At 37.2% G+C, this 27802-nt stretch overlaps 1 protein-coding gene, 2 long non-coding RNA genes and 1 pseudogene across 3 annotated transcripts in view; 2 read left to right on the top strand and 2 right to left on the bottom strand.

Annotated features, from left to right (window-relative positions):
• The window catches only part of LOC119001767 (kynureninase-like), a 97072-nt gene extending 70081 nt beyond the window's left edge, over positions 1-26991 (bottom strand). Inside the window, 3 exon segments of the mRNA XM_037067272.1 lie at positions 6158-6208; positions 6210-6276; positions 26823-26991. Of these exon segments, the coding sequence (XP_036923167.1) occupies positions 6158-6208; positions 6210-6276; positions 26823-26991 (287 nt within the window).
• On the top strand, positions 49-13189 carry LOC119001769 (uncharacterized). Its single transcript, XR_005069634.1, has 3 exons — positions 49-59; positions 5474-5478; positions 12986-13189. It is a non-coding gene; the product is annotated as an uncharacterized LOC119001769 (long non-coding RNA).
• LOC119001768 (uncharacterized) lies at positions 1194-2295 on the top strand. The gene is made up of 2 exons (XR_005069633.1): positions 1194-1409; positions 1921-2295. It is a non-coding gene; the product is annotated as an uncharacterized LOC119001768 (long non-coding RNA).
• Positions 20838-23082, bottom strand: LOC119001766 (putative RNA polymerase II subunit B1 CTD phosphatase RPAP2; annotated as a pseudogene).
• Positions 26992-27802: the final 811 nt, after the last annotated feature.

The following is a 27802-nucleotide window of genomic DNA, read 5'->3' as shown; positions in this document are numbered from 1 at the left end:
TTGACATAACCTAGACCACTAGTAAATATTTAGTATAAAATGTTCTAAAAATTTTTTAAGTTCATTGCCTGCTTATTCTAGTGTATCCACAGGGTCCAAGCATATGTGTAAAAGGTGCAAAGCAGGGGTCTCCAGAATATAGGAGAAGTTCATCACAGCCCATGGTTGGGAGAAGGGAGAGCAGATGATATAGCAGTTAAAGTACTTTTCACAACAGTGGAAAGTTGATAGCCACATCCTTCCTGAAGGGAAGCAGACTGCTGCTCAGGACAAAAGGACTACATGACTTTCAGAGTGTATAGTGACTCAGGATGTAGCTTGGGGAGTTTATACAGGGACCCAGTGACTCCTTGCATCGTGAAGAACTGATGCCCTGACTAAAGATGGCAGCCAAAAGAAGGTAAAAGATACAGTATCTCAGGAAGAAGTAGCACATTGTAGGGGAAACCAGATGTGAGGTCCTGTAGGAAGTCCCAGGCCAAGCATTTAAAATAAAGGTGGGCTGAAAGAGAAGGGAATTCTGCTGTGAGTGCCAAAGAATAGAGAAGCAACCATGGAGGCTGAAGGGGGATTCTGTCCTGAGGCCTGAGAGCAGTGAGCAGTTATGCAATTTACAGTGAAGTGGTCCACGATGAGGGCTGGTGTGTAAGGTAGATGCCATGCTGGCTGGGAGTCAGGATTCCACCATGAGGCCTGGGGTAGTGAGGAAGGCAGCCATGTGGGCTGAGGAAAGGGTGTAATGAGAGAGCGATAGAGCTGTGCACAGACCTGCCTATCCAAGCAGATTCGTGGGTGGTGCTTTGGAACCTAACTGTGACCAGGAATGCAGACTTCTGCTTCTCTGAGGGATGTACAGAAAAGCCACTCTCTTGGGACGTGTGTCTCCCTGGACTCTACCATGATCCAGTGTGACAAGGCACATGTTTCCTAGACACTTACCCTGATCCTAAAGGAGAGAGCTGCTGGGAGAGGAGGTGACTCCGAAACCCACAAGTGTACCTTCCAGAGGGGATGGAGACCTGTTTGCACAGCTGGCTTAAGAACAGATAAGAATATGGGGGCCTTTGGGGCATGCTTTTGGCTTACAGCCTGATGGAGACAAAAGGAAGTGCTGAGTCTCATGGGAGAACAGGGCTCTGAACAGAAGTGCTTCTATACCTGCTGCCCCAAGATTAGAAACCTATAAGTAAAAACCTGCTTCCTTCAACACTAATTGTTGGGTCATGTGTCAAGGTGCCACGGGGATGGGCCCCAGTTTGCTTATATATTAATCTTGTTGCTTCTTTTTGTTATGAGACCATTTTGCTGATAATTATTATATATCAAATGGGTCAAATCACCCTAAACATTTTCTATTTCAGAATATTATGTAAATATTTTCATCTCACAACACAAATACATTCTCTAAAGTAAATGTTTTAATCTAATTTAGAAAAATGACAGAATTGAAAGTGATATTGGGCACTGACAATAATAATAAACATTTAAAAAACCTGGAGGTAAGTGCTGCATTTTTAGTTTTGCCTTGAATAACTTGAACTTTTAGAAGAAATCACTTGGATTTTGAAATATCTCAAACATTCTCAAATCTTGACCTTCTTTATTATAACAGTCAAAGATTGTACCATATGAATTATAAGATCAAGCTACATTTTGATGAGTTATTGTTTTTTATAAATAGGTTGCAGATAAACAGGTAGTATGTCTGCAACAGACCATAAAAGATGGAGACATGGAAAATGACAACTATGAACCAAGTGTCATTTCCTATCTTACAGGTCATGGATGGCCAATCAGAGACTTGACACTATTATCCCAGAGCAAAATCTCACTTACTTAAAGCACTCTCATTTTTAGGACTACTTAGACTATAAATTGTTAACATTATTTTTTCTGTTAAACCATTTCAATGTACAAGAGCCCACAAGATTGGTGTGAATACTTTACACTGAATCACGTGAACAAACAGTAGCCAAAGACAGAGCATCTAAACTTAAGCAGAATCTTTTTGAAATACAGCTGCCATTGACTTCCCCTAGAGGGTGGGTGACGCAGCACTGGGAGGTGTGAATTCAGTTGCCATCAGCCTCCCTGTGTTGGAGCTTCCAGCCAGGAAGGAAACCGCACCTGATCATCATGGTGAAAAGCCCTAATGGAACCTTCCGTGCTTTGCTACAAAAGCCCTAAAACTAGCCCCTTTTGTTAGTTTGGTACATGAGACTGTACTCCTGGCAGGCCAGGGAATTACTTCCTGTAGAGTGCTTCTGCATGCGAAATAAACTTTTTTCTTGTTAATTTGGTAGTTGTTAACTAATGCAGAGACCTCCAACCAAAAGAGCTAGTATTGGTGGAATACAAGTATTCTTCCCAAAAGAACCTTAGCTGGAAAAGGTCAGAATGGGATTTTAAACTAAATATTCAGACGCAAAGAAATAAAAAAACGCTTTTGAGGCCAAAGGTAGGAGATGGGGTGGGAGGTCGTGGGATTGCAGTCATGCATGTCACATGCCACTGACATCCGTGGGCAAGCATCTGTGTTGACTTGCCCCGTCCCACTTAAAGCAAAACAGCTAAATAAAACAACGACAAAGCAAAGCAAACTAGCTACCTATCCTTTGGCTCAAGAGAAATTATCTTTTTTAAAATTTAGTTTGTGTTGCTTGAAGCATTAAAATGTACTTTCTTTCTGACTAATCTGTCTAATAAAACTTAGGAAAGATGTTTTAAGATTATGCAATATTCTACTGTCACAAGGCAAAGTGTAAAGTTAAAAGGTAATTATAGCGGGGTAAGTGTTATGACAGAGAGACACTATTCTGAAATATAACTTCAGTCTTGAAAATAATCAACTATTCCCTGAGTAAAGTAGGATAATCATAAGGATATGAACAGGATAGCAAGGCAGCATATTTTAAAGTACCTAGAGGCTAAAAATGCACAGCATAGCTGAGTGAATATCCAAGAGTTAAGGACATTCTCTGAAGTTCAAATTCGTTCAACTTAATTCTCTGCTGTTTTTTACATTAGGGCCAAAAATGAATACTAACTGTTTTTATTAACTCTGACCTTCATTTTTAAAATATAAAACCTGCTAGGACAAACTGCTTCCAAATGTAGTGATATTTATTTTCCAATGCATGCATAAAAGCTATGCGGATAAAGTTATAACAGGCTTCATGAATTATATAAACCTCTATATTTTTGTGGTAAGTTGTGAACATATATTTTAACCACTGAAATTGAGAGCTTTGCTGTGTTATTTAATAGCTGCAAACTAACTTTAAAGATAAGATACTATTCCAAGTATAAAAGGCCAGTGACATAATAAATAAAGAGAGATGGAACAGACATTCTGGGTTTCTATGGGAGCCCAAAGTCTTGCCCTTTGAATTTTCACATGGTTTGATTTCATTCTCCTCAATTTTTTTGTTTCTGACCTTCAAGTTTGGCTCCTTCTTCATAACTACTTTTTAGAATAAAAATATTTTTATTTATTTTTAATATTTTAAAATATTTTAACACTATAAATAACTACAAATATTTTTAAAGTATTTCTAGTTTTAGCTCTTTATCAGAGGTTAACTGAGGAACTATAATAAATACATAAGATTAGGTGTTTCTAATGTAGCTAAGGATATGGAACTAATGAAAATAGACATCTTTAAACTGCCTATTAAAACAATGGATATTCAGGAGAGATAATCAGGGTGTTGGAAAAGTTTTGGATTAAAGATAGGACGCATTCCAGTAAACCAATTGTGGGAAAGTTTTCTCAGACAGACAATTAAAAGTAGAAGGAAAGGGATGGAGAAAAGAATGGACCCCGATATAAGATCCCTGAGTGGTTGGAAGGAAGCTGCTTAGCTAAGCCCCAATGAAGCATCTTCTTAATAATCCTGCTCAGTTTGGGAAGAAAATGCCTTCAGTCTCACTCAACTTCTCACACCTCCCTCAATAATTTAATTTCCTTATTTATAAAAATTACTATGATGGAGTTTAGCCAAGAATTAATCATAAAAATACTAAACTAAATCCTAAATGTTAACTCCTTTGTTAGTCATTACAGAAGTAAAACAAAATAATTATATGTGTTTTTACTGTGACAACTCTGGAAAGAGACTTAATATTTTTAATGTTTTAAAAGTTTCACTCTTGGACTTCCACCAAGATAGAGGCATAGGTGGAAACACTGTGCCTTCTTCCACAACCAAGTTTGAATACAACAAAGGTTTGGAGAACAAAGACACAGCCAAAGAACAGAAAATTGAATTATATGGAAGTCCGAAAACAACTAACCATTCAACCGGGATGGTAAGAGGGGCGGAGCCAGCAGCAGAGTAGGATTGGACACGAAAGATCCCCAGACCTAGGCGTGCAAGTAGCCTGGACCCAGTCAGGGTGTGGGGCAGATTGACCTCGGTCACACATTCGTGCACAGTGAGAAGGACCACGCAGGCCCCAGGGGGAGAACCCAGCGGTGGAGGGCTGACGGCCGTGGTGCACTCCTGTGCAGTGGAATGAAACTCGGGCCCTGGTGGCAGCTGTGGCACCTGTGGGGGCCGCGGTGGGAGGTGGCAGACTGGACGCCAACGCTCCTCTTTGACCCTACCACACACATACAGCGTCACAACCCAGCGACTGAGTTGCCCTGCTCTGGTGAACACCTAGGGCTCCAATCCTGCTACATAACAGGCACCAACAGCCCAAAAGATGGCACAAGAAGAACTCAAAGTCCCAGAGCTGATAACTCTAAGAAACCGAGAGATTTCCAGCCTCTCAGAAGCACAGTTCAAGACACTGTTTATCAAGATGCTCACAGAACTGGTTGATTATAGTCACAAATTAGAGGAACATATGAAGGCTAAACTAATTGAAATGAAGGGAGATGCACAGGAAACCAATAGTGATGGAAAGGAAACTGGGACTCAAATCAATGGAATGGACCAGAAGGAAGAACAAAACATCCCACCAGAAAGGAATGAAGAAATGAGAATTCAAAAAAATGAGGAGAGGCTTAGGAACCTCCAGGACATCTTTAAACGTTCCAACATCCGGATTATAGGGGTACCAGAAGGGGGAAAGAAACAGCCACGAGTGGAAAACGTATTTGAACAAATAATAAAGGAGAACTTCCCCAGTCTGGCAAAGGAAATAGACTTCCAGGAAATCCAGGAAGCTCAGAGAGTGCCAAAGAAGTTGGACCCAAGAAGGAACACACCAAGGCACATCATAATTACATTAGCCAAGACCAAAATGAAGGAGAGAATCCTAGAAGCAGCAAGGGATAAGGGGACAGTCACCTACAAAGGAGTACCCATCAGACTGTCAGCGGATTTCTCAAAAGAGACCTTACAGGCAAGAAGGGGCTGGAAAGAAGTATTCCAAGTCATGAAATCCAAAGACCTACAGCCAAGATTGCTTTATCCAGCAAAACTTTCATTTAGAATGGAAGGACAGATAAAGTGCTTCTCAGATAAGGTCAAGTTCAAGGAGTTCATCATCACCAAGCCCTTATTATATGAAATGCTAAAGGGACTTACCTAATAAAAAGAAGATGAAAAATATGAACAGTGAAAGGACAGCAAACTCACAGTTATTAACAACCACACCTAAAACAAAAGCAAACCAGGAGGACAGCTAGATCAGGAGTGGAACCATAGAAATGAAGAACATATGGAGGGTTAGCAACAGGGGAGTGGATGGAGGAGAAGGGGGAAGAAGGTACAGAAAATAGCATAGACGGTGGGTAGAAAATAGGTAGGGGGGAGGTTAAGGATAGTGGGGGAAATATAGAATCTAAAGAACTTGAGACACGTGGTTATAAACTAAGGGGGGGAGAATGGTGGGTGAGGGAGTGTGTGGGTGGAGGGGAATGAAGGGGGGAATAGAACAATTGTAATGGTATAATCAATAAAATATATTTTAAAAAATAAATAAAAGTTTTACTCTTGATTCTGACAGTAACTTACCACATAGTCTTATGTACTGATCCTCATTTATTTCACCAGTAAAATGAAAGTGTTCAGCGACGTGATCACTAAAATTTCTTTCTGCCCTAAAATTCTATTATACATCTTTTCAAATATTAGACAATCTAGTGTGATTTTTAAAATTCTAACATGAGATGGTGAGTGATAGCTTTTGAAATCATACCCACATTTTGGCCCACTTTTGTAGTTCTTCCTCCGGATATGTTTTAACTATTTCGTTGAAGGCCAAGAGAATTTCCTAAGAAATAGGTGGCATTTTCATGCTTATTCACTAATGATAAATCAACTGAAATAGAAGAAAATGTACAAAATGCTTATTCAATTACTTCACATTCTTCCATTTGGCATTGTTAATCCAATGCAAACAGGTAATTAACTTCACAAAGGATACTACACAACTTCAATTTCTCGCAAGGATAACATTAGGTTCTGTGTAAAAGGATTCATCTTTTCCATTTCTGTTTTAAAATATAGCTTATACCTATAGAAGCTTTTGCTGAGATCTTTCAAATTTAATGTTTTCCATGAAAAAATTTAAATTATTAATTACTCCCAATTTTAAATTCTCAAAGAAATTTAAAAGTTTTAAAAGAAGTAATTTTCCAGAAGTATATCAGACTCCTCATTCACAGTGAAAAGTTACCAGAATTTAAGCAAGTACTAAACTCCTGAATAATGGATGTTGTAGATATGCCAAATTAAAAAAAAAGTCTAAATGATTATATACATGTCTCGACTAGATAAATTTGCTTGTTACTTTTTTCATTCTATATATCTATACACATGTAATGTCAATACATTAGGCAAAGATTGTTCTCTTCATCTACTTCTTCTTCGAATAAATAAGAACTTTAGTGACTTGGTTGTATTACAACTCTCCTGACAGTACAAAATGCAGTTTCATTAGCAATTAATCCATGTGCTTAAACTATAGCCCAGATATACACATGTTTATAACTGTGTTCTACTAAGATTTCTCTTAAGTATAAGGAAAATAAAAGTAACTCCTGGCTTGTATATCCTTCAAATCATTTGGTAATATAATTGTCTTTACTTTAGACTACCTCATTGAACCTTTGCAGACGTTTTACAGACATACACTCTATCTCAACCTGATTGCTTGTATAGGTGCAGGGCCTCTTTTTCACTGAGACCATTTAAGCCTGACCCAATAAAAGAGGAGAAATATTGTTCTTAGACTTAAATTGGATTCATTAACTATTGTTTTGTTGGACTAGAAAACAAATATTGAAAGATTTTATTTAGAATTCAGGGCTTTACATTGGTGTATTATGTGTCAATTTTCAGCTAAGCACCACATAAATACACATGGAAGATGAGACATGTCCTCTGTGTCAGCCCCATCGATGATCACGGATGAGGAGGCAACCACTCAGGCAGGCCTCTGTCCCCATTATATTAATTGTGTTATTTCACTGTGGATGCTTTTATAGACAAATAGGTGGGGAACTTCTTTTATTTAGAAAGTCAGTTTTAAAATGTGCTTATGTGAGAGAAAAGCACAATTGTAAACTAAGTTATCTAGTTTCATGCTGGCCCAAAGTATGACTTATTATGAATTAGCATTAATTTTTCTCATACCTCTGCTCTTCAAACAAATTTTGCTTAAAACTCATTCATACACCTGAGTGTTATCTCCTGTAAGGCCCACACTTGTAGATCATACAGATTCACTTTTTTCTCTCCTCATCCTAGATCTCATTTGCCCTCTTCCCCCAACCTCCCATAGCACTGCCAGAATGACTTGTTTTCTTATGGAAAAATGAGTGTAAAATAGGAAATATGAGAAGAATAGTTGGCACCGGAGGTTGGGAAGAATGATCTCTCACCTTTATACATACCGACTGTACAATCACCACCTCCCCACTCCCCCCATCTGCAACTATGAGAAACAATAGCTAGAGGAGTTTGCTAAGGGAGGAGATATAGAACTCAGGTGACAGCAGTAAATAACCCTTGAGGGTATTGAGACAGCTGCTGTACAAATAATACATCATGCACATAAATATTATGCTTATAATTATATGGATCAAAGTTCTCTCCCTTTTCCTTTTCTCTCCCTTTATTTAATCCTTCATAGCAACCCAGGAACTCTTTCCATATTCTATATAGAAGGAAAGAGAAATAAGCTGAACATTCTCAAATTGTGATCAGCTTCTGGATCTTCTTCAGTTATAGGATTCTTTATATGTTCCAGGAGTGTCTGGGGGTTATTTGGCATTTATGCCAAGATAAGGACCTTTATTAGGATACCAATTATCTGCTAGACATTGGAGTTAGCTATGAGTCTTTGACTCCCATCCTCAAGATTATCATGATAATTGTTATTGCCTGTCACATCAATCATTACTGATAATCATGTGCTGCTCTTTTATAGCTAGAGTCCAAATTTAGAGTCTTCTGGAAAATATCTAGAAGGTTAGGGCTCTAGATGAGAGCATGTTCTCTTTTGTTTTTCTTTAAATTTAGAATTAGCCAACTACACTCAGTTTAGATGCTCCCAATTTTCTTTGGAACATCCAAAGCATCACAGTCCTGAGCCAGCTGAACATAGGCTTTCTTCCCTCCATCAGGCCTGATCGGGGTATTGACCTTGGCTGCATCAATGTCACAGAGCTTCTAAATGGCCTCTTTGACCTGGTGCTTGTTGGCCTTGACATCCGTAATGAAGACAAGTATATTGCTGTCTTCTGTCTTTTTCACACAGGGGAAACTTGATGATAGCATAGGATTAAGCTTGCTTCTCCAGGGGGCACTCTTCTGAGAATACTTAGGATGCCTGCAGAGCTACAGTGTCTTTGGCCATTGAAGGTTGGATGACGTGTAGATCTTTTTGCTGTGTGGCTGTGGATGCCTTTTGTCATTGCCTTCTTTGCTTTCAAAGCTTTTGCTTTGGGAGTGGGGTGGGAGCTTCCTTCTTTGCTTTTGGTGTCATCTTAATGAAAAGCATGAACACACTTCTTCCTGTTTCAGTGCCAGTGGCTTGTCTGTTGCATAGCTCAACATCTTGTAGGCCTTGTAGGGTGATTTTTAAAATATGTCTGCATGGTCTTGGGAGAGTCTTGTTTATAAAAACATGTATTGCATTTATTATTTTCTTCCAAAGTCATGTCTGGATTAACATAAACCAGTCATTTTTGTTCTTCAGGACATTTTCTTTCTGTTGATAAACTTTTAGCATATTGAGGATTTGGTGTTCTCCCAAATGTGTGCAGTCATACCTCAGTGCTCACTGGCTTCCAAACTTGTCAAACCCTGCAATCATTGTATTTTGACAAGAAAAAGTGTTTCAGCAGTTGGCACTTGCTCTGGATTCGTTCCACTTGCTAGAATTTGTATGAGTCAGTACACCATCCTGCAAAAGAAAGTGCTTTATCGTTCACTCCTCATTGGTTTTGGCACTGATCATGAATTCTGGAATAAGTGACAAATATCAATATACCAGTATATCGATAGTATCTTAGAAATGATGACATTTATATTTCTTTTTTTTAAGTAGGAGTTGCCACTTTGGGCATGGGCTTTTGTAGTTTCTCAAAAATCATTTTTTGGTTTTCTCCTGGACTTCAATGACCTTTTCACAAAGAACATGGAGCTTACTGCCATCTCTCCCTTTAAAAAAGCACTTTCTGCTTAATTAACATATGTAATTTTGATGGATCCCAAAATCTTGGTTAAGCCTTAAGACTGTGAATAACTGTTTCTTTCACAGCTCTTGCTTTCAGTGTCTTTATTGATTTTACTTGGAAGTTCTTTCTCCTGTGGATTTGTCTCCAGTTCATAATTGGGACAAAGAAGTAAACGAAGGGTTTTATTTCCTTCTTCTTCATCTATTTTAATCCTGTTGAGATCTACTGTAAAAAGTCACAATCTGGGGGTCCTGTGACATCGTGCAATAGAAGGACCCAGTAGGTAGGATGCCTGGGCAGTGATCTTGTCTTGGGCAAGACCAGGAAAACCCATTCTGTCAGGGTCCAGAGAGCAAATATTTTAGGCTTTGTGAAACATATTCTCTCTGCTGCAAGGACTCGTTCTGTCACTATAACATAAAAAGAGACATAGGACAATATGTAAATAAATACATCCCTGTTCTCATAAACTTTTATTATAACAAATGTTTGCTGTCCCTTGTCCTAAGGTTTATCTCCAAATTCTAGCACAGATTGGGCACACTGAAAGAGTTCATGAATTTTCTCTGTCAGTCAAGTCTGTCTTCTATAAATCCTCCTTGGTCTGGGAATACTGTTTTCTGTTAGAGACCATCTGTGTTGGTTCCCTAGGGGTTTCATATCAGAACTCTACAAACTGAGTGCTTAAATAGTGGAAATGTTTAAGCACTATCCGGAGGCTGGAAGTCCAAAATCAAGGTGTTGGGTTTGTTCTTTCTGAGGGCTGTGAGGGGAGGATCTGCCCTAGGCTTCTCTGCTTGACCTGTAAGCGGCTGTCTTCACGATCACAGAAGTTCTTCCTGCATGTACCCCTGTCTGTCTCCAAAAATCCCCTCTTCATAAGTCACATTGGACTAGAGCCCACCCCAATGACCTTATTTTAACTCTATTAAGGTCACATTCTGTGGTAGTAGTGGTTAGGACTTCAGCACATGATTTTTTAGGGAACACAATTCAACCTATAACAGCCTCCTTAAAGGTTCTTTTGACGCATATGGTCTAAGGACTCTAAGAACTCAGGAGTGTCTGCTTTCTACAAACAAGCTTCACCTCAGTTAGGCCTTGAGTGGGAAGTCTTAGAATCATTTGGCTGAAAGTCTCGCCTCTTGAAAAAAGTTACAATATGATTGCTATGAAGCTCAAGAGTATGGAAATTCACTTGATTGCTTCTGAGTAACATTTTTAATGCATTAAAATGTCCATCACTCTAAACTTTACTTGTTTTCCCATTCAGTTTATTTATATGTCTCAATTTTAACCCAGAAAGCAGCTTCATTTATGCAGATTAATAGAAGAGCTACAAAGTAACTCAAAAGTATTTTTTTTTACAAATTAAAGAGAAAAATCTAGAAGTATGTGAATGGTTTGATGAAAAACAAAGTAAATTCTAAAAGTATTTAAACTGACTTATCTATACAAAGAATATTTTTAGAATAAAATTGTCATTAAAAGTAATTCAAATATTAATAATCTCATCTATCAGGTGCCAATGTGTAACTTTATATGTATGCCATGGGGTTAATGTACATATATAAGCCAACATTAAATAGGGTTCTCAGTATGTGAAATGAGTATAAATATTTCTTATCAGAATTGCAGACATTTAATTCATTCCACATGATTAATGTTTATTGTTGGAATATTATTAGTTATATATTTTTATTAAACTAAAAGTTTAGTTTGATCGATTTTTTACAGTAAATGTTTCTTTTCTTAAAATATCATTTAATTTGAATTAAGTTTTTTTACTGTTGAACATAGAGATTTTACTTTCCACCTGTTACACACTTCAAAAGTCTAAGATATAACTTGACATAAAGAAGCAAGATGCTAGGAACTGCTCTGCCTGGTTTTAGGAATTGTAAGCATCTCCCATGGCTAAGGTTGAGTGAGCAACTTCCAAAATGAGAGTCAGGAGGAGGCAAAGCCTGTCTCTGGCAGCAAATGCTGCCTCTGCTTACTTCCCTGCCCCCAATGCACGGTCAATTGTTGATGACGAGTAAGACCCCTCAGAGGGCAAGGCAACCTAAGCCAGACATGATTACTTAGGAGGCCATCATGGAAGGACTCGGGGGGCTGCAACAAAGAGGGAGTGATGGACCCTCACTCACTGGCTGTTCTGACATAGCCCAGTCCCCATGTCCTCTGGGAAAAGTGCTTCCTGGCTCTAATCCACTTAAGCCTGAAAACCTGTGACAGGAAAGGTGGTGCAGCCTTACCAGCTAGAGCAGGGTCTGGGGTGATCTGGCAAAAGAAAAAAAAATCCTAACAATCCTGTGAAGCCTGCTTTGCTGAGATTGTTTTTACTTAAATGATAAAAGGCCCGGGCAGAAAATGAGTTTGTTTTCCCAAAGTTCTGAAGCCTTTTAGCTGATAGACCCTGACTTAGAAGAAGCCCTAATGGTTCTTTGTACACTATTTACTATTTACTGCCTGACAATGATTAATAAGTTGTACCTAAACTCCTGTGCAAAAAACAAAACAAAACAAAAAAAAACAACAATAAAAGCCTGTCTAGGCAAGGATCAGCTCACTCTCCCCTTGAGAGAGTTGTAGGCCACTCAGAGGCACTCCTCCCTTGAGGGAGTAGCCATGCCATCCCTTTTCCTCCCACAGGACTTGGTAGTCCATGTGACTTTGTCTCATGTCTCATCCATGATGCAGAGGGCACTGGGAGCCAGTGCATGTGCCAGAAAAACTGACTCAAAACTTAGGATTATGATTGCTCAAAAGTTACTGTGTTAAGCATTTTTCTGTGATTGGTTGCTGAGACTGCTAAATTTTAATGCTGCTTTATGATTGAAAATGTAGAGAATAAAAAGAAAGTGTCTCTGTAGAAGTTAACCACTGCAAGAAATATACTTGCTTATTTGTGTTGAAAGAGTTGATATTTGAGGCATCTTTTCTTCCATATGTTTATGAAAAGAAGAAACCTCTTTAAAAAGCCATGTGATGTGTGGATGTAGGTGCATTATCACAGTGCTCTTCTGATTAGAAATTCTGGGATAAAATTCCAACACATTATGACTGCTCTTTTGAGAAATCTAACATAATTTTTTAAACTAAGGCTTCTGTTCTCAAATTTAATAAGAAAAAGAAAAGAGCAAGAAAGAAAAAGAAAATCCCTCCTTAATGATACACAATATTTCGGTAGATCGGTGAACATGATGTTGTTGCTAATTACTTTACAATTTGTGATGTAAAGCAGAAAGATTCCAGCTTGTTTGTTTCATTTATGTTTTGTGTATTTGGACCTTTGATACTATCAAGAAGATTATAAGCAGCGAACATGAATTTGTTGGGCAGAATGATCTAGTTATAAAATTGTTATAATCTATATATTTGTGATATTAATGTGATTAGGTTTTGGTTGTTCTTGTTGTTGGCAATATTGATTTGAATTTAGCAATTTGGAATACTCGCTAAATGGGATTAATGTTGGTGTCCATTAATTTCTGATACCATAGTTTTTTATAAAACTAGGTCAACATTTTATGACTATACAAATAATGTCCAAAGGAAATCAATGAGCTCAGAAGTTATTGCTTCATTATATACACAAAGAACACTGTATCTCAAATTTCCTAAGGACCAATTCTGAAAAACTAGTTTAATAACATTCCTTTAAAATATTTGGAACTGGAAAGCATTATGCTGAGCTAAATAAGCCAGGCGGTGAAAGACAAATACCATATGATATCACCATTAACAGGAATCTAAACAACAAAACAAGCAAGCAAAATATGACCAATGACACTCAAATACAGAACAGGCTGGCAGGGTCCAGAGGAGAAAGGGGAGAGAATCACAGGGGAAAAGGGGATGAACTCACATGAACAAGTATAAAGGACACATGGACAATAACTAAGGTTGGGGGCGAAATGGGAGGGAGGTGGGGAGCACTGGGGGGGGAGCAGGGCTGGGAATATGACAGAAAACTGTACTTGAACAGGAATTAAATAAAAAATTAAATGGGAAAAATAAAAATAAAATAAAAAATAATTAGATATGTTATTTTTTTAGCNCCAGAGGAGAAAGGGGAGAGAATCACAGGGGAAAAGGGGATGAACTCACATGAACAAGTATAAAGGACACATGGACAATAACTAAGGTTGGGGGCGAAATGGGAGGGAGGTGGGGAACACTGGGGGGGAGCAGGGCTGGGAATATGACAGAAAACTGTACTTGAACAGGAATTAAATAAAAAAATAAATGGGAAAAATAAAAATAAAATAAAAAATAATTAGATATGTTATTTTTTTAGCCACAAAAACCCTATTTTTGTATTTGGTATTTTGGAGAAGTCGAAAACACAACTTAGCATGGAGAAGCAAACCTCACCCTGACACAGTAAATGTAACTGCAGTGCACTGAGTAGCACTTTACAACCTGAGAAGTCTGAGAAATAAATGTCAACAGGTTTGTAGAGGAAGAAAACCACTAAAGAATTTGAAATATCACCAAACGACACTGAGTTTTTAATTTGGTTTCCACCTGCAAGAAATCTCTCCTATCTTGTTTTCGAAGGCAGCCAGAAACCCCCAAATATGTGGGGCCTGGGCTGGAGTGCTCTAAAAGGAGCTTCATATTCCATCCCTGGCTCTTCGAGAACTACTAAGGAGAAGATAAAGAGCAGGTAGGGGAGTGCTCTAGGCTTTTTTTCTTATCTGTATGTGTGTGTGTGATCTTCCATGGTGATCACCAGTCAACTTTGTCACAGGGGGCACAGTTACAACAGCAGCAGCTGCACATGCACCTAAATCACTGAGTAAGAAACCACTTCTCTCTAGCCAGATAATCGAATGGTTCTAAGAATATGGTATGACTCTGGTTGCTTTTGTTTTCTAATGTCTTGCGTCATCAGAAGCAAGCATAGTTCCACAAAGTGCATAACAAAAATGTAAATTATAATTTCTGTTTTCTGGCCAAAGGAAAATGAAAGTAGGCCTCTGGGAGCAGGAAAGTTTTAAGCTTATTGCAAAGAGGCAGCTTAAGAAAATGATCATATGAAGTTGTACACAGAATCCTGAGCTCACCTCTGAACTTTGTCTGAGTTTATCTAACCCTAAAAAGTGTAAGAGAACTGTTAGAACTGATCCTAGATCTCAAATTGATGACTAAGTGGCAGGTGTGCAGGACAGATCCTTGTAAACTAAATTTATCCAGGTAGACTATGTGCTAAGATAAACCAAAGGAATCAACATTTGCCATAGGATTTTAAAAAGATACAAAGTCACATAAGATAAAATCCAAAATTATTCAAGATAAGAATTAAAACCAACTCAATGTCTCTCACAAGAAAACAGTCAATAAATATCAACCCTAAAAGGACATGGCTATTGGAATGAGCAGACAAAGATTTTTAGGAGAGCTATTATCACCCTAATGTATTACATAAAGGAAATTATTATTGAAATAAATGAAAAGGTAGAAAGTTTCAGCAGCAGAGAAGTAAAATATTTTAACAAGAAGTAAATTGAAACTTTATGGCTAAAACACAATAAATACCAATTGCAGTGGTTTCAGGAAGGACTGGAGAATAGAGTAGAAATGGCAGAGAAAAGAGTCTGTGAACTTACACACGCATCAACAGAAATGGTACGATCTTTGCATCAGAGAAAAAGCAGATTATGAGAGAATGAATATGACACATAGGCTAACGTCAAAAGGTGTAATATTTATATCACTGGAATACCAGAAGGGAAGAAGAAAGAGTAGGCTGCAATAGGATTTTAAGAAATAATGGTTGAAAATTCCTCAAAAGAGTTAAACATACACATTCAAAAATCTCAGTGAACTCCAAGTAGGATACATTCAAATACGTGATGCAAGACATGTGGTAATCAAACAGCTGAAAACTAAAGACAAGAATAATAATTTCTTAAAGCAACCAGAGAAAAATAGTAATGGCCAACAAGGGGCCAACAATTGTAACAACTACATGATTTTTATCAAATTTTATGGAGGCTAGAAAAGAAAGAAATAAAAATTTTAAATGTCTGAAAAAAGTAATTGTCAGTACAGAATTCTATATCCAGCAAAAATGTACATGAGGAATGAAGGCATAATGTAAACATCCTCAGAGGAAGGAAAACTAGGAAGTTATAGCCACTAGATCCATCTAAAAGAAACACTGAAGGAGAGTCTTGAGGATGAAAAGACGTAACACTGAAGAGGAATTTGAACTTCAGAGCGGAAGGGAGAACAACAGAAATAGCAGATATCTAGCTAAGTGTGACAGTCTATCTTCTCTTCTTTAATATTTTAAAATATGTACAGTACACAGTTTTAAATTTAGAAAGAAAAATAGACATTATCTGATTGGGTATCAGTGTGTGTAGCTGTAATGTGTATGATGACTACAACACAGAGAAAGGTATAAAGAACCGACTGTGTGACTGCTAATAGCAAGGTATTATAACTTATTTAAAGTGGTATGATAATACTTTTAAGATGATTAAAATGTTTGTTTATATTTAATATATACTAATNGCTAGAAAAGAAAGAAATAAAAATTTTAAGTGTCTGAAAAAAGTAATTGTCAGTACAGAATTCTATATCCAGCAAAAATGTACGTGAGGAATGAAGGCATAATGTAAACATCCTCAGAGGAAGGAAAACTAGGAAGTTCTAGCCACTAGATCCATCTAAAAGAAACACTGAAGGAGAGTCTTGAGGATGAAAAGACGTAATACTGAAGAGGAATTTGAACTTCAGAGAGGAAGGGAGAACAACAGAAATAGCAGATATCTAGCTAAGTGTGACAGTCTATCTTCTCTTCTTTAATATTTTAAAATATGTACAGTACACAGTTTTAAATTTGGAAAGAAAAAATAGACATTATCTGATTGGGTATCAGTGTGTGTAGCTGTAATGTGTATGATGACTACAACACAGAGAAAGGTATAAAGAACCGACTGTGTGACTGCTAATAGCAAGGTATTATAACTTATTTAAAGTGGTATGATAATACTTTTAAGATGATTAAAATGTTTGTTTATATTTAATATATACTAATGATTATTAATTAATATATTGTACACTATGTAGATTATGTATTATGTAGATGATAATTTCTAGAGCAACCACTAAAACAAAAAACTGCACAAAATGATATAATTCAAAACTCTATACATAACTTAATATTATAAAAACAAAACAAAACATGATGGAAGAAAAGGCAAAAAAAAAGGCGGGGGGAAGAAAAATTTTAAAAAACCCTGAAGGACAGAAGACAAATAATAAAGTGGTAGACCTAAGTAAAAACACATTAATGTTCACATTAAATTTAAATGTTTTAAATACAACGATTAAAAGACACTGATTGCCAGGACAAATTAAAAGTGACTGGACTAACTTCCATCTCTACACACACCATCTGCACTTTAATTGTAATGATAGAGGTGGGAACAAAATAGAAGGTGGAAAAGGACTTGCCATGGAAACACTGACCAAAATGAAACTTGATCTATAGCCCAATGTCAGAACAAGTGGACTGTACAGAAAGCAAATCACTGGGGATGAAGTAGGACATTACATGATAAAGAATGTATCAATTGAACAAAAAGATAACGATCCCAAATACGACTACATCTAATGACAGTGTCCTGACACATGCAAAGCAAAACCAAGAGGACTCCTAGGAGAAATAGAAAAACCTACACAGCTATTATTAAAGCATTCAATGCCTTTCTCACAATAATTAAGATAATAAGTAAATAGAAAATCAGTAAGAATATAGAGCTGAAAAATACCATTAAGCAAGTGAATGTAATTGGTATTTATTGAACCCTCCAACAAACAACAGAGTAAACATTCTTTTAAATGCAAACAAAGAGTTCAACAAGATAAAGCATCATACTAATTCAAAAACAAAAAATAAGAAAATTAAAAAAACTGAAACTGTACAGTGAATGTTCTGTGACCACAATAGAATTAAACTAGAGATCAGAAATAAAAAGAAAATTGAAATATATCCAAACACTTGAAAATAAAACAGCGCACTTCTAAATAAAACAGAGGTCAAAGAAGCCTTTGGCACTTAAGTTTGGGTGAAAAGTTCTCTGGCATGACACAAAAAGCACAATCTATAAAGGAAAAAAGTCAATACACTAGCCATTCTCAAACTTAAAAATCTTTGTTCTGTGAAAGATACTTTGACAACCATAGAAAGATGAGCTACAGACTTGGAGAAAATATTTTCATATCACTTAATCGACAAATAATTTGTGTGCTGACTATAAAAAGAAGTCTTAAAAATCAACAAGAGGAAAAGCAGCACAACTTAAAAATGGCTAAATAAAAACCAAACTGACAGTAAGCAGAGAGGAGTTGGGGGCAATTGGGGAACGAAGGGGAAGGGTCATCAAGGGACATGTGAGAAGGACCCATGGACAAAGCCAAAGCGGGGAGGATTGAAGGTGGCGCGTAAGGGTGGGTGGGGTGGGAAACAGAGGTGGGGGAGCATGGAGACGACTGCACTTGAACAACAATAAAAAAGGTGTTTAAAAGATTTGAGCAGACATTTTTTTAAAAATTTTATTTATTTATCTTTAGAGGGGAAGGAGAGAGGGAGAGAAACATCAATGTATGGCTGCCTTTTCTGCGCCCCCTGCTGGGAGTTGGCCTGCAGGGAACCGGCCTGCAACCCAGGCATGTGCCCCGACTGGGAATCAAACCACGATCGAGTGGTTCGCAAGCCTGTGCTCAATCCACAGAGCTATACCAGCCAGGGCTCAGCAGGCATTTTTAAAGGAAATATATAGATAGTTCACAAGCTCATAAAATAATTAATTCTTAAGTACATTAACCACTAGGGCAATACATATAAATACCAAAATTACTACACACATTAGAAGGACTAAAATAAGAACAACAAAACATGGCAATACCAACTGTTAGTAATAACAGGAAACAACAGATACTCACGCATTGCTGAGAGCAATGCAAAATGGTACAGCTATTCTGGAAAACAGGCAGTTCCTTATGAAGTTAAAAATACATGTTCAGTGGGATCCCACAATCAACTTATAGCATGCTAAAACAAGGATGGACAAATTATGGTTTGTGTGCCAATTCTTGCCCATGTATTATTTCTGTATAGCCTGCAAGCTAATAATTATCTTTTCTCTTCTTTTTTTATTTTTTCAGTTTTAAGTGGAAGACAAAGGGAGGGAAAAAGATGGGAAAGTGAATATGTAGCATACCATAAGTCAAATATTTACTATCTTACCTTTCACACACACAAAATATGTTTGGTAAAAACATATTCACACAAATCCTGTATATGGTTGCTTGTGTAGCAATTATCGAGAGTTACCACAGCTGGACAGAACTCAAATGTCCTTTTAAACAATCAAATCAAGCCTAAATCAAACTTGGTGATTTCTGAGCAGACCAAACCAGTTCAGTCATTTTTTAAAAATATTTTTATTTATTTATTTTCAGGCAGAGAGGAAGGGAAGGAGAGAGGGAGAGAAATATCAATGTGTGGTTGCCTCTCATGTGTCCCCTACTGGGAACTGGCCTGCAACCCAGCATGTGTCCTGACTAGGAATCGAACCGCGATCATGTGGTTCGCAGGCCCGCACTCAATCCACTGAGCTCCACCAGCCAGGGCAGTTCAGTCATTTTTATTTAGCTTTTTATCAATTATTGTGAAGAATAAACAGTCACTGCCTTTATAAACTGCTTTGGAACAATATACCTCTGATCCTCATTAAAGGTTTGGTTTGAATATTACTGGTTTGTAAACTGTCTTTTTAGTGTGTGAGCTCTGCTCACGCTGCATTCTGAGCTCTTCAACTTTATTGTGCACACTTAATTTCTATTTCTGTTTGTACTGTTCTGTTTCTGTCTCTTTGTTAAAACTTCATGGTAAGTCATCCATCCTGTTTTTTTTTTAAAAGGAGAACATAATTCTTGGTATTTTGAAACAGCTGTTTGGAACATATTTAAGATGTTTTAGAGAATCCAAAGGCAAGATAGGTTCCATGCAGTCCTTGTCCAGGATCTTATTCTTTTCTGAAAAAAAAAATAGGGGCTCTTTTGGATAATTTGGAATCATAATGGTCATTCTGGGATACTTTTTTTAGATAAGTCCATGTTAAGTGGCTTCCTTAAAAAGAAACACTCCCATACCTCTTGGAAAAAAACGTGATGCACACTTTGCCTGAGGTGGGGGGAGAGGGGAGGGAGGGAGAAAGAGAGAGAGAGAGAGAGAGAGAGAGAGAGAGAACACTGTAAGAGAAAAACATGGATTAGTTGCCTCTCATAGGGTTGGTCTTTAATCAGAGGTTGAACTGGCAACCCAAGTATGTGTCCCAACCAGGAATCAAACTGGCAACTGTTCGATTATTGGATGATACTCCAACCAACCAAGCCATATCAGCCAGGGCTGTTCTTGGGAGATTTTAGAAAGAGAGGAAGTATTCGTGACATATTCGTGTGTTGATTAAAAATAAAAACAAAAGGAAAGTTCAACACTGACTCTCCCTGAGTCTGATGTTCTTGTGCAGTATAAACTTGAATAGTCACTGGGCTCATCTTCCCCTCTGCATGAGGCTCCCTCTGCTCAGATGCCATCTCTGCAGTGTTTCCTTCCCAGACAACCCCGAGGAGTATATTTCCACTTCTCCTCCCCTCCCAGCTGTCCTCATAACACTCAGAGCACTACCTGAGAATAGTGTATTTTACTCACTGTTTTTTTTGTTTATTATGTTTCCACATATCGCAGTAAAAGTTCATGTATGTGACAACCTTGTTCTTTAGTTCACTGATAATTAAACTATTCTAAAAATAGTTTCCTGAACAGAGTAGTGCCTAAAAAATGGGTTGAAAGAATGAGCCCTCAGAGAATAATAAACACCTAGAGTGAGAATAAGAAGTTATTGATCCAACTCTATGACACCATCCCAAGTCATCCAGTGCTGACTCTCCAAAGAGTCTCCAACTCAGTAATTCAGGAGTGAGACTCAAGAACGAACAATGCTAGTGAACTACCTGGTAATCCTCATGTAGCTGGTTAGGAGACCATTTTGACAATGCTTGATTAATAAGAACTTCGGGGCTGAGGAAGTACATTTTTTTCATTCAAAACTGTACTTTTTAAATAACAAATAAATTGTTAAATTTTTTGTAAGTATTCACTTAAGTTTTAATTTAAGACTTTAACTTTTATTTTCAAATAAACAATAATGCTTTTATAGCCAGGGGTGCAAGGACTTGGTTATCTTTGTTGGGAAAAGTGTTGGTTCTCCTCTGTCTGGGGAAGTCACTGTACAGTTAAGGCCTGGGAGGTACTCTAAGAAAGCGAAGGTTCTTCTCAGAATAAAGGTAGTTATCAGTCACCTCTAGACTGTTACTATGGCTAGAATTCCAGAAATGGTATATAGAAGTTCATTTTCTCTTCATTCTTTGTGGATTATACCACTGTGATTAATAGCTACTTCTAAATATGATGGTTAAAACTTCAAGGTCTTCATTCTTTAAACTTAATTATTCAAGCAGTGTGGCCATAAAGTGTGAAAACACCATATTTTCCCTGAGAATACATCTGAATGCCAAGAATTGAAGTGAGCAATGGCAGCAACACCACAGCAATTAAGGCTCATTCTGCAGTTTGTGTATGATATCTCTATTTGCTAATCTAAAAATTCGGACAGAATTTTTAACTTGTGTGTGAGTATCTCCTAATGCAATCCGAAGAGGCCCCAATGTCCAGGTCCTTTACTCAGTTTTTCAAGTATGTGTTTTCTAATTTGATTCTAAGAACTTGAATCTATTGGTGGAAAGGTCATATGCTCCTGAGTCTTGTGATTGGGTAGTTTCTTCATTTAAAACACATCATCCTCTATAAAACTTTCTGATCCTTAGTTTTAACGTTTCAGATTCTTTTCTTTTTTTTAGATTTCATTTATTTATTTTTAGAGAGAAGGGAAGGGAAGGAGAAAGAGAAGGAGAGGAACATTAATGTGTGATTGCCTCTCATTTGCCTTCTACTGGGGACCCGGCACACCCCAGGCATGTGCCCTAGACTGGGAATCAAAGTGGCTACCCTTTGGTTCACAGGCCTATGCTCAGTTTCTTTTGTTTTTTTTTCAAGTTCTGGTAACTTAGCAGTGGTTAAATGACTGTATCTGGGCACCAAGAGGCAAAGACTCATCCAAGCTCTCCAGAGATTCCTGCTTTGCAGAAATGACTATCTGGGTCAGACTTTATGCTCTCTTCATCAAGTTCTTCTTTAACCAGAGGGGCTGCAAAGGGTTTCAGACACACCAAAGCATAATTCTGTCTCTATAAAACCTTCAAAGGTTCTTTTATCTTCCACTCAAAGTCTCCTTCAGAACTGAAAGTGTGTTTGCCTTTGCAACTTCAGGACACATGTTCACTGAACTAGAAGCTTCTCTAGAAACTTGTTTTGATTTGGTAAACTTCCTCCTAAAATGTTTGGCACTTTTCTTATTTGTGCCTACTAGAGTTATTTTTGAGGTTTCTATTTTTTTTCTCTCAAAGGACTATTTGAAGTAATTTGAGTATTTTTTGTGAAGAAGTTCTTAAGTAGCAGCTTCCCCGACTATCTAATCTGTAATTGCCTAACTACATAGTAACATCTATTACTGTTCTTTGTCTACTTGCTTGAAGTGAGCATTTTGATCAGCTTTCTTATTCATGATTTTATTTCACAGCTGTGGACTTACACATGTTGCGTTAGGTCTTTTGCCTGGAAAAATGGAGGGTAAAAAAACTCTTGCTCATTACACTGCTCATCACTATGAGTGCTAGAAGAACTAGATTCATACCACTTCTCAAAGCGGCCAGGGTTATCGGTATCGGATATTTGAATGGCCTTACTGTATAACTGTACTTCTCCAGAATGGCCACTTTGGAGTGTACTTTGTACTTCCCCTTTGTACTTGGCCAATTTGTACTTCCCGTGACAGCCTTTCTTCTCTTCCAACCCACACTGGAGTTTTAGGAATTTGGGCTTCAAAAAATAGATATTTTATAACAAAATTGCTGAAAAACACCTTCTCTCACTAACAGCATAGGTTTTACTGGTTTTAGAGGAAATTTTACATTTCTGTTTGGTACAATGCCTAGCTTCTTGTGACAGAGCTGGATAATAGATCATTCATCCATGGCATTGCTGTAGTGAGCAAGTGTGATAATTTCCCACACTCCCTTAAGAATTCTTCTGTAATATTTTCTTCTGAAAGCTGTTCAACAATATGTAGAGCTTTCCTCTCAAATTCAATTTTTTTTTCTCACAGTCTCTTCTCTTTCTTCTTTCCTCTTACAAGCACCTTCTCATTTCAAGGTAGTACCTGCAGTGTTTTGGGAAGGCCCCAGGAGGGTGAGGGCAGGGCAGGGCTTAGGGAAGATTCCCACAGGAAGCATCAGGGTCTGAAATCCCAGATGTCTTTATGGGAGGTTCCGCCTCCCCTAGCATTGGTTATAGGGGTCAGGGAAGCAAGGACAGGACCTGGAGACATTAAACTCTTCATTGAATCAATTCACCTTCCTTCCCTTTATATTCTTTAAGAAAACAACCCCATAACTTATCCAAGATTGTAATTTTCTTAGTCAATTTCTATTGGATATCTGATTAAAACAAATGTAATACCTAACATCAGGATACTAGAGTCAAGTATTTCATATAATGGAATATTTAAATGTGCAATCCTACCTTTACCTGGGTTGTTATGATTTTTCTCAAGATTAGTAGAAGAGCCCTGCATTGATCTGGTATTAACAATTCCTGTTAAAGCTAAAAGTCTGAGATAAAAGGCCAGACAAACATTCTGGCCCTTTTTAACTCTCATTTTCGTGCTCTATAAGACCTTAAACATTTTTCAACAGCTTTTGCCTTTTCCATGTGAAGAAACGGTGTTTCTGAAAGGCTACTCACTTCTCAAAATTTACCCAACTAGAGAGTTAGAGCCAAAAATTCACAGCAATCTCAGACCACCGTGGCTCCCAGGAAAACATTATGACTTGTTATGTTAGTTCTTTATGCTGTGAATTCATTGAGCTAGGAGTAGGAGACATGGATTAGAAAGCAGTTTCAAAGCATGAGGAGAAATATAAAAATATAGCTAATAAATGTTTGTTGAATGAAAGTGACTCAACATGAGAATTAAAATTATGTTAGTTGTTGAGTATTAGGTTTAGCAACAGAAAAAGCAACAAATTCAAGATGCCATTTTAATTTTGTATGTAGCCCTTTATTTCTACAGCCTTTTGTTTCTAGAAATTCAGGATTGGGTTCTGTCACAAGCCCTGAATATTATCATGTACAAGTGTTTTTAAAAAGAAAGTCAAAGACACCAACTCCCTAATGCGTCACTGCTAGTGTCCAGGAAGTAGTCATTGCTCGTAAATGTGTGTCCGGGCGTGGCAGTTATTTAGCATCATCCCCAAGACAACACAGCCCAAAGCACAGGGGACCNACCTTCCTTCTCTTTATATTATTTAAGAAAACAACCCCATAACTTATCCAAGATTGTAATTTTCTTAGTCAATTTCTATTGGATATCTGATTAAAACAAATGTAATACCTAACATCAGAATACTAGAGTCAAGTATTTCATATAATGAAATATTTAAATGTGCAATCCTACCTTTACCTGGGTTGTTATGATTTTTTCTGAAGATGAGTAGAAGAGCCCTGCATTGATCTGGTATTAACAATTCCTGTTAAAGCTAAAAGTCTGCGATAAAAGGCCAGACAAACATTCTGGCCCTTTTTAACTCTCATTTTCGTGCTCTATAAGACCTTAAACATTTTTCAACAGCTTTTGCCTTTTCCATGTGAAGAAACAGTGTTTCTGAAAGGCTACTCGCTTCTCAAAATTTACCCAACTAGAGAGTTAGAGCCAAAAATTCACAGCAATCTCAGACCACCGTGGCTCCCAGGAAAACATTATGACTTGTTATGTTAGCTCTTTCTGCTGTGAATTCATTGAGCTAGGAGTAGGAGACATGGATTAGAAAGCAGTTTCAAAGCATGAGGAGAAATATAAAAATATAGCTAATAAATGTGTGTTGAATGAAAGTGACTCAACATGAGAATTAAAATTATGTTAGTTGTTGAGTATTAGGTTTAGTAACAGAAAAAGCAACAAATTCAAGATGCCATTTTAATTTTGTATGTAGCCCTTTATTTCTACAGCCTTTTGTCTCTAGAAATTCAGGATTGGGTTCTGTCACAAGCCCTGAATATTATCATGTACAAGTGTTTTTAAAAAGAAAGTCAAAGACACCAACTCCCTAATGTGTCACTGCTAGTGTCCAGGAAGTAGTCATTGCTCGTAAATGTGTGTCCGGGTGTGGCAGTTATTTAGCATCATCCCCAAGACAACACAGCCCAAAGCACAGGGGACCACTGGCCCATTTCTCTCCTCAGTGCTTCTGCTACATTCTTCCTTCTCCCTGTAATACCACCATCTGCCCTTACTGGAAAGGTTCTGTTGCTGTTTTTGTTTGATTACTTTTTGTGTCTGTTTTTCTTATCACTCATGAAAATCAATAAAACAAATTTTATTAAATGGTGAAGAAATTACAACTTTCATCAAATGTCATGAAGGGCTAGAGCACTGATTCCTGACTATAGATCTTGTTGCATGCCGAGAAGGCAACCTAAAGCTCTGTGGCACTGCAGAGTTCTGCTCTCATACCGCAAACAGGAGCTCAACTGACCTCTCAGGCAGCTCGCAGTGCATTGGGGCTCACTTGTCTCTGTTGGGTCATGGTTATTTCTGAGGACCTCCACATTGTGTGCTGCATGTCCCTCCCATCACTGAAAGAATGTTGTTAGACTTTCATTATTCTTTCATTTCATGCTTTTGTTATTCTACAAGGCGTCGTACTGTTTGACATCCTAATATAGAAGCCAGACAGTTAAAACAGTTATGTGAGTCAATCTCACCCTAAAACCACATTAGCTAATTTTCCTGTATTATGAATATTCAAAATTACACCTGTCTCACTTAATCTGAAGAAAAAATGAACAAAGACTCTATTGTAAACTGTAATGTGAAACCCATTTTGGTAGGTGAATTTTATTCAACCTGGTAGCTTTTTTCATGGAAGTAAATTGAAGCAGAGCTAAATATGAAAAGTTATTTTGTATTCCTGAGTTATCTAGTTTTTAAAAATAGCATGTCTCCCTAAACAGGAACAGAGTCAGGTTACTTACTCTATTATTGTTTTTTAAATGCATTATTCATTTCTTAGTCATTGATTGTTTTATTTATTTTCTGTAAGTCTTGTTCATGCCATCTTTCCTCACAGCACAAAATAATGGTTGTTCACATAAAATCTCTCCTAATATACTAAGTCCCCAAATTATATTTTCTCAAAAGCAAATATCATGCTATCATAAACTTATGTGCCACAAAAATCAGAGATATTCTAATACGAATATATTAAAAAGGAATTATTTTTAGTTCAAATTGCTTAAAGAAAAAGTAAATTATTCTGTCTATATATAGAGCCGGGCAAAAATAATGTCCCCTTTTATTAAAAATCATAAGCATGTAATTCTATAACATAAGAATATCATACTCAGGCACACAATATGACATTTTAGGTGAAATGTTCAAATTAAAACTAGAAATTATTTCACCTATATTATTGTTCTACCAACCACACTCAAGCAGACCTTACATCTGCTGGACACTGTATATATTTTATTGACTAATTTTGAGAGAAAGAGAGAGAGACAGAAACATTGATTTGTTGTTCTACTTATTTATACATTCTTTGGTTGACTCTTTTATGTGCTCTGACTGGGATCTAACTTGAAACCTTGGCATATGAGGGTGATGCACTAACCAATTGAGCTACCCAGGAAGGGGATATAATTTTTCATCAGTCACTCTATTGTTCAGGGACGTTGATGATTCTATTAGCACCCTTTAAGTATTTTATTCAGAAGGAGAGAGAGCACAGGAATAACCTGAAGCTAAGGGGAGCTGACAGTTGACTTGGTAGCACCAGGAGTCTGCTCTTTTTCAGACAATTTCAATGACCCTACTTGTAATGGAATGATGATTTTCAAAGATTTATGGAAAACATGCCCAGTAACAAAAATAAATTAATAAATTGATTAAAAAGTAAAACCCATTTCTAGTATTCTTACTCGGAGGCAGATCCTGCATTTTGGGAATATAAAAATACTCCCTGAAATGCCTCAGCTTATCTTCCTCATCAAGACGGAGAGTGACCTTCTCATCTGTGGGGTGACATCTAAGTTCCGACGCCACTTGTTGCACTGTGTCAGCTGGCATTTCAAAAGGTAAAGGCTCCATTGCAAGGTGAACTCTAAAAATGAATAACAATAATAATGATGCCACCATTATTTTCTTTTCTGCAGAAAATTAGCCCTTTAGGTAAAACAGCTTTTGATTTAACCAAGATTCCCATCTTCCCAACCACAGAAATACTACAGTTACCCAAACAGCACTAAACTCTATGCCTGGGTTTTTCTTGTGTATAAAACAAAGAGAATAAGGGTCACTTAGGGATGCTGAAAGGATTCAGTTAAGTGATAGTGCTATCAATAAATGCCAGTTTTATTTTCTGGAAAATGAACCAAATTAGTTACTGTCAAACATATATCAGTTCAACTTTTCCTCTAAATGCCTTATGAGAAGGTAACAGTTAAAGATACTTTTGTGAAAGTGTAGAACAGTGTCCCACCTAGCTTGTCCTTCTCCCTATCTTGCCTCCACTAACTCAATTCCAGTGATTCGTAGGTGTATACACACACACACACACACACACACACATATATATATATACACACACACATATATATATACACATTAAATAATTGTTAAGGTTCTATTACATATATTATATATATGTATATATATATACTATATACATATATTATGTATTATATATATACTGTATATATTTGTTAAGGTTCTATTATATATATATAATATGTAATAGAACCTTAACAAATTCTTTAATGTGAACAAAAATGATGTTGATTAAAAAAAGGTAACTTTAGCCCTGGCTGGTGTAGATCAGGGGATTGCGCACAGACTGCGGACCAAAGCATCGCCAGTTCAATTCCCAGTCTAGGGCACATGCCTGGGTTGTGGGCCATGT

This window comes from Sturnira hondurensis, unplaced genomic scaffold, assembly GCF_014824575.4.
Source record: "Sturnira hondurensis isolate 20B ecotype Veracruz unplaced genomic scaffold, ASM1482457v3 Scaffold0017172, whole genome shotgun sequence".
Lineage (NCBI taxonomy): Eukaryota > Metazoa > Chordata > Mammalia > Chiroptera > Phyllostomidae > Sturnira > Sturnira hondurensis.
The sequence above is the reverse complement of the archived record's forward strand: the minus strand, read 5'-3'. Positions and strand labels throughout refer to the sequence as shown.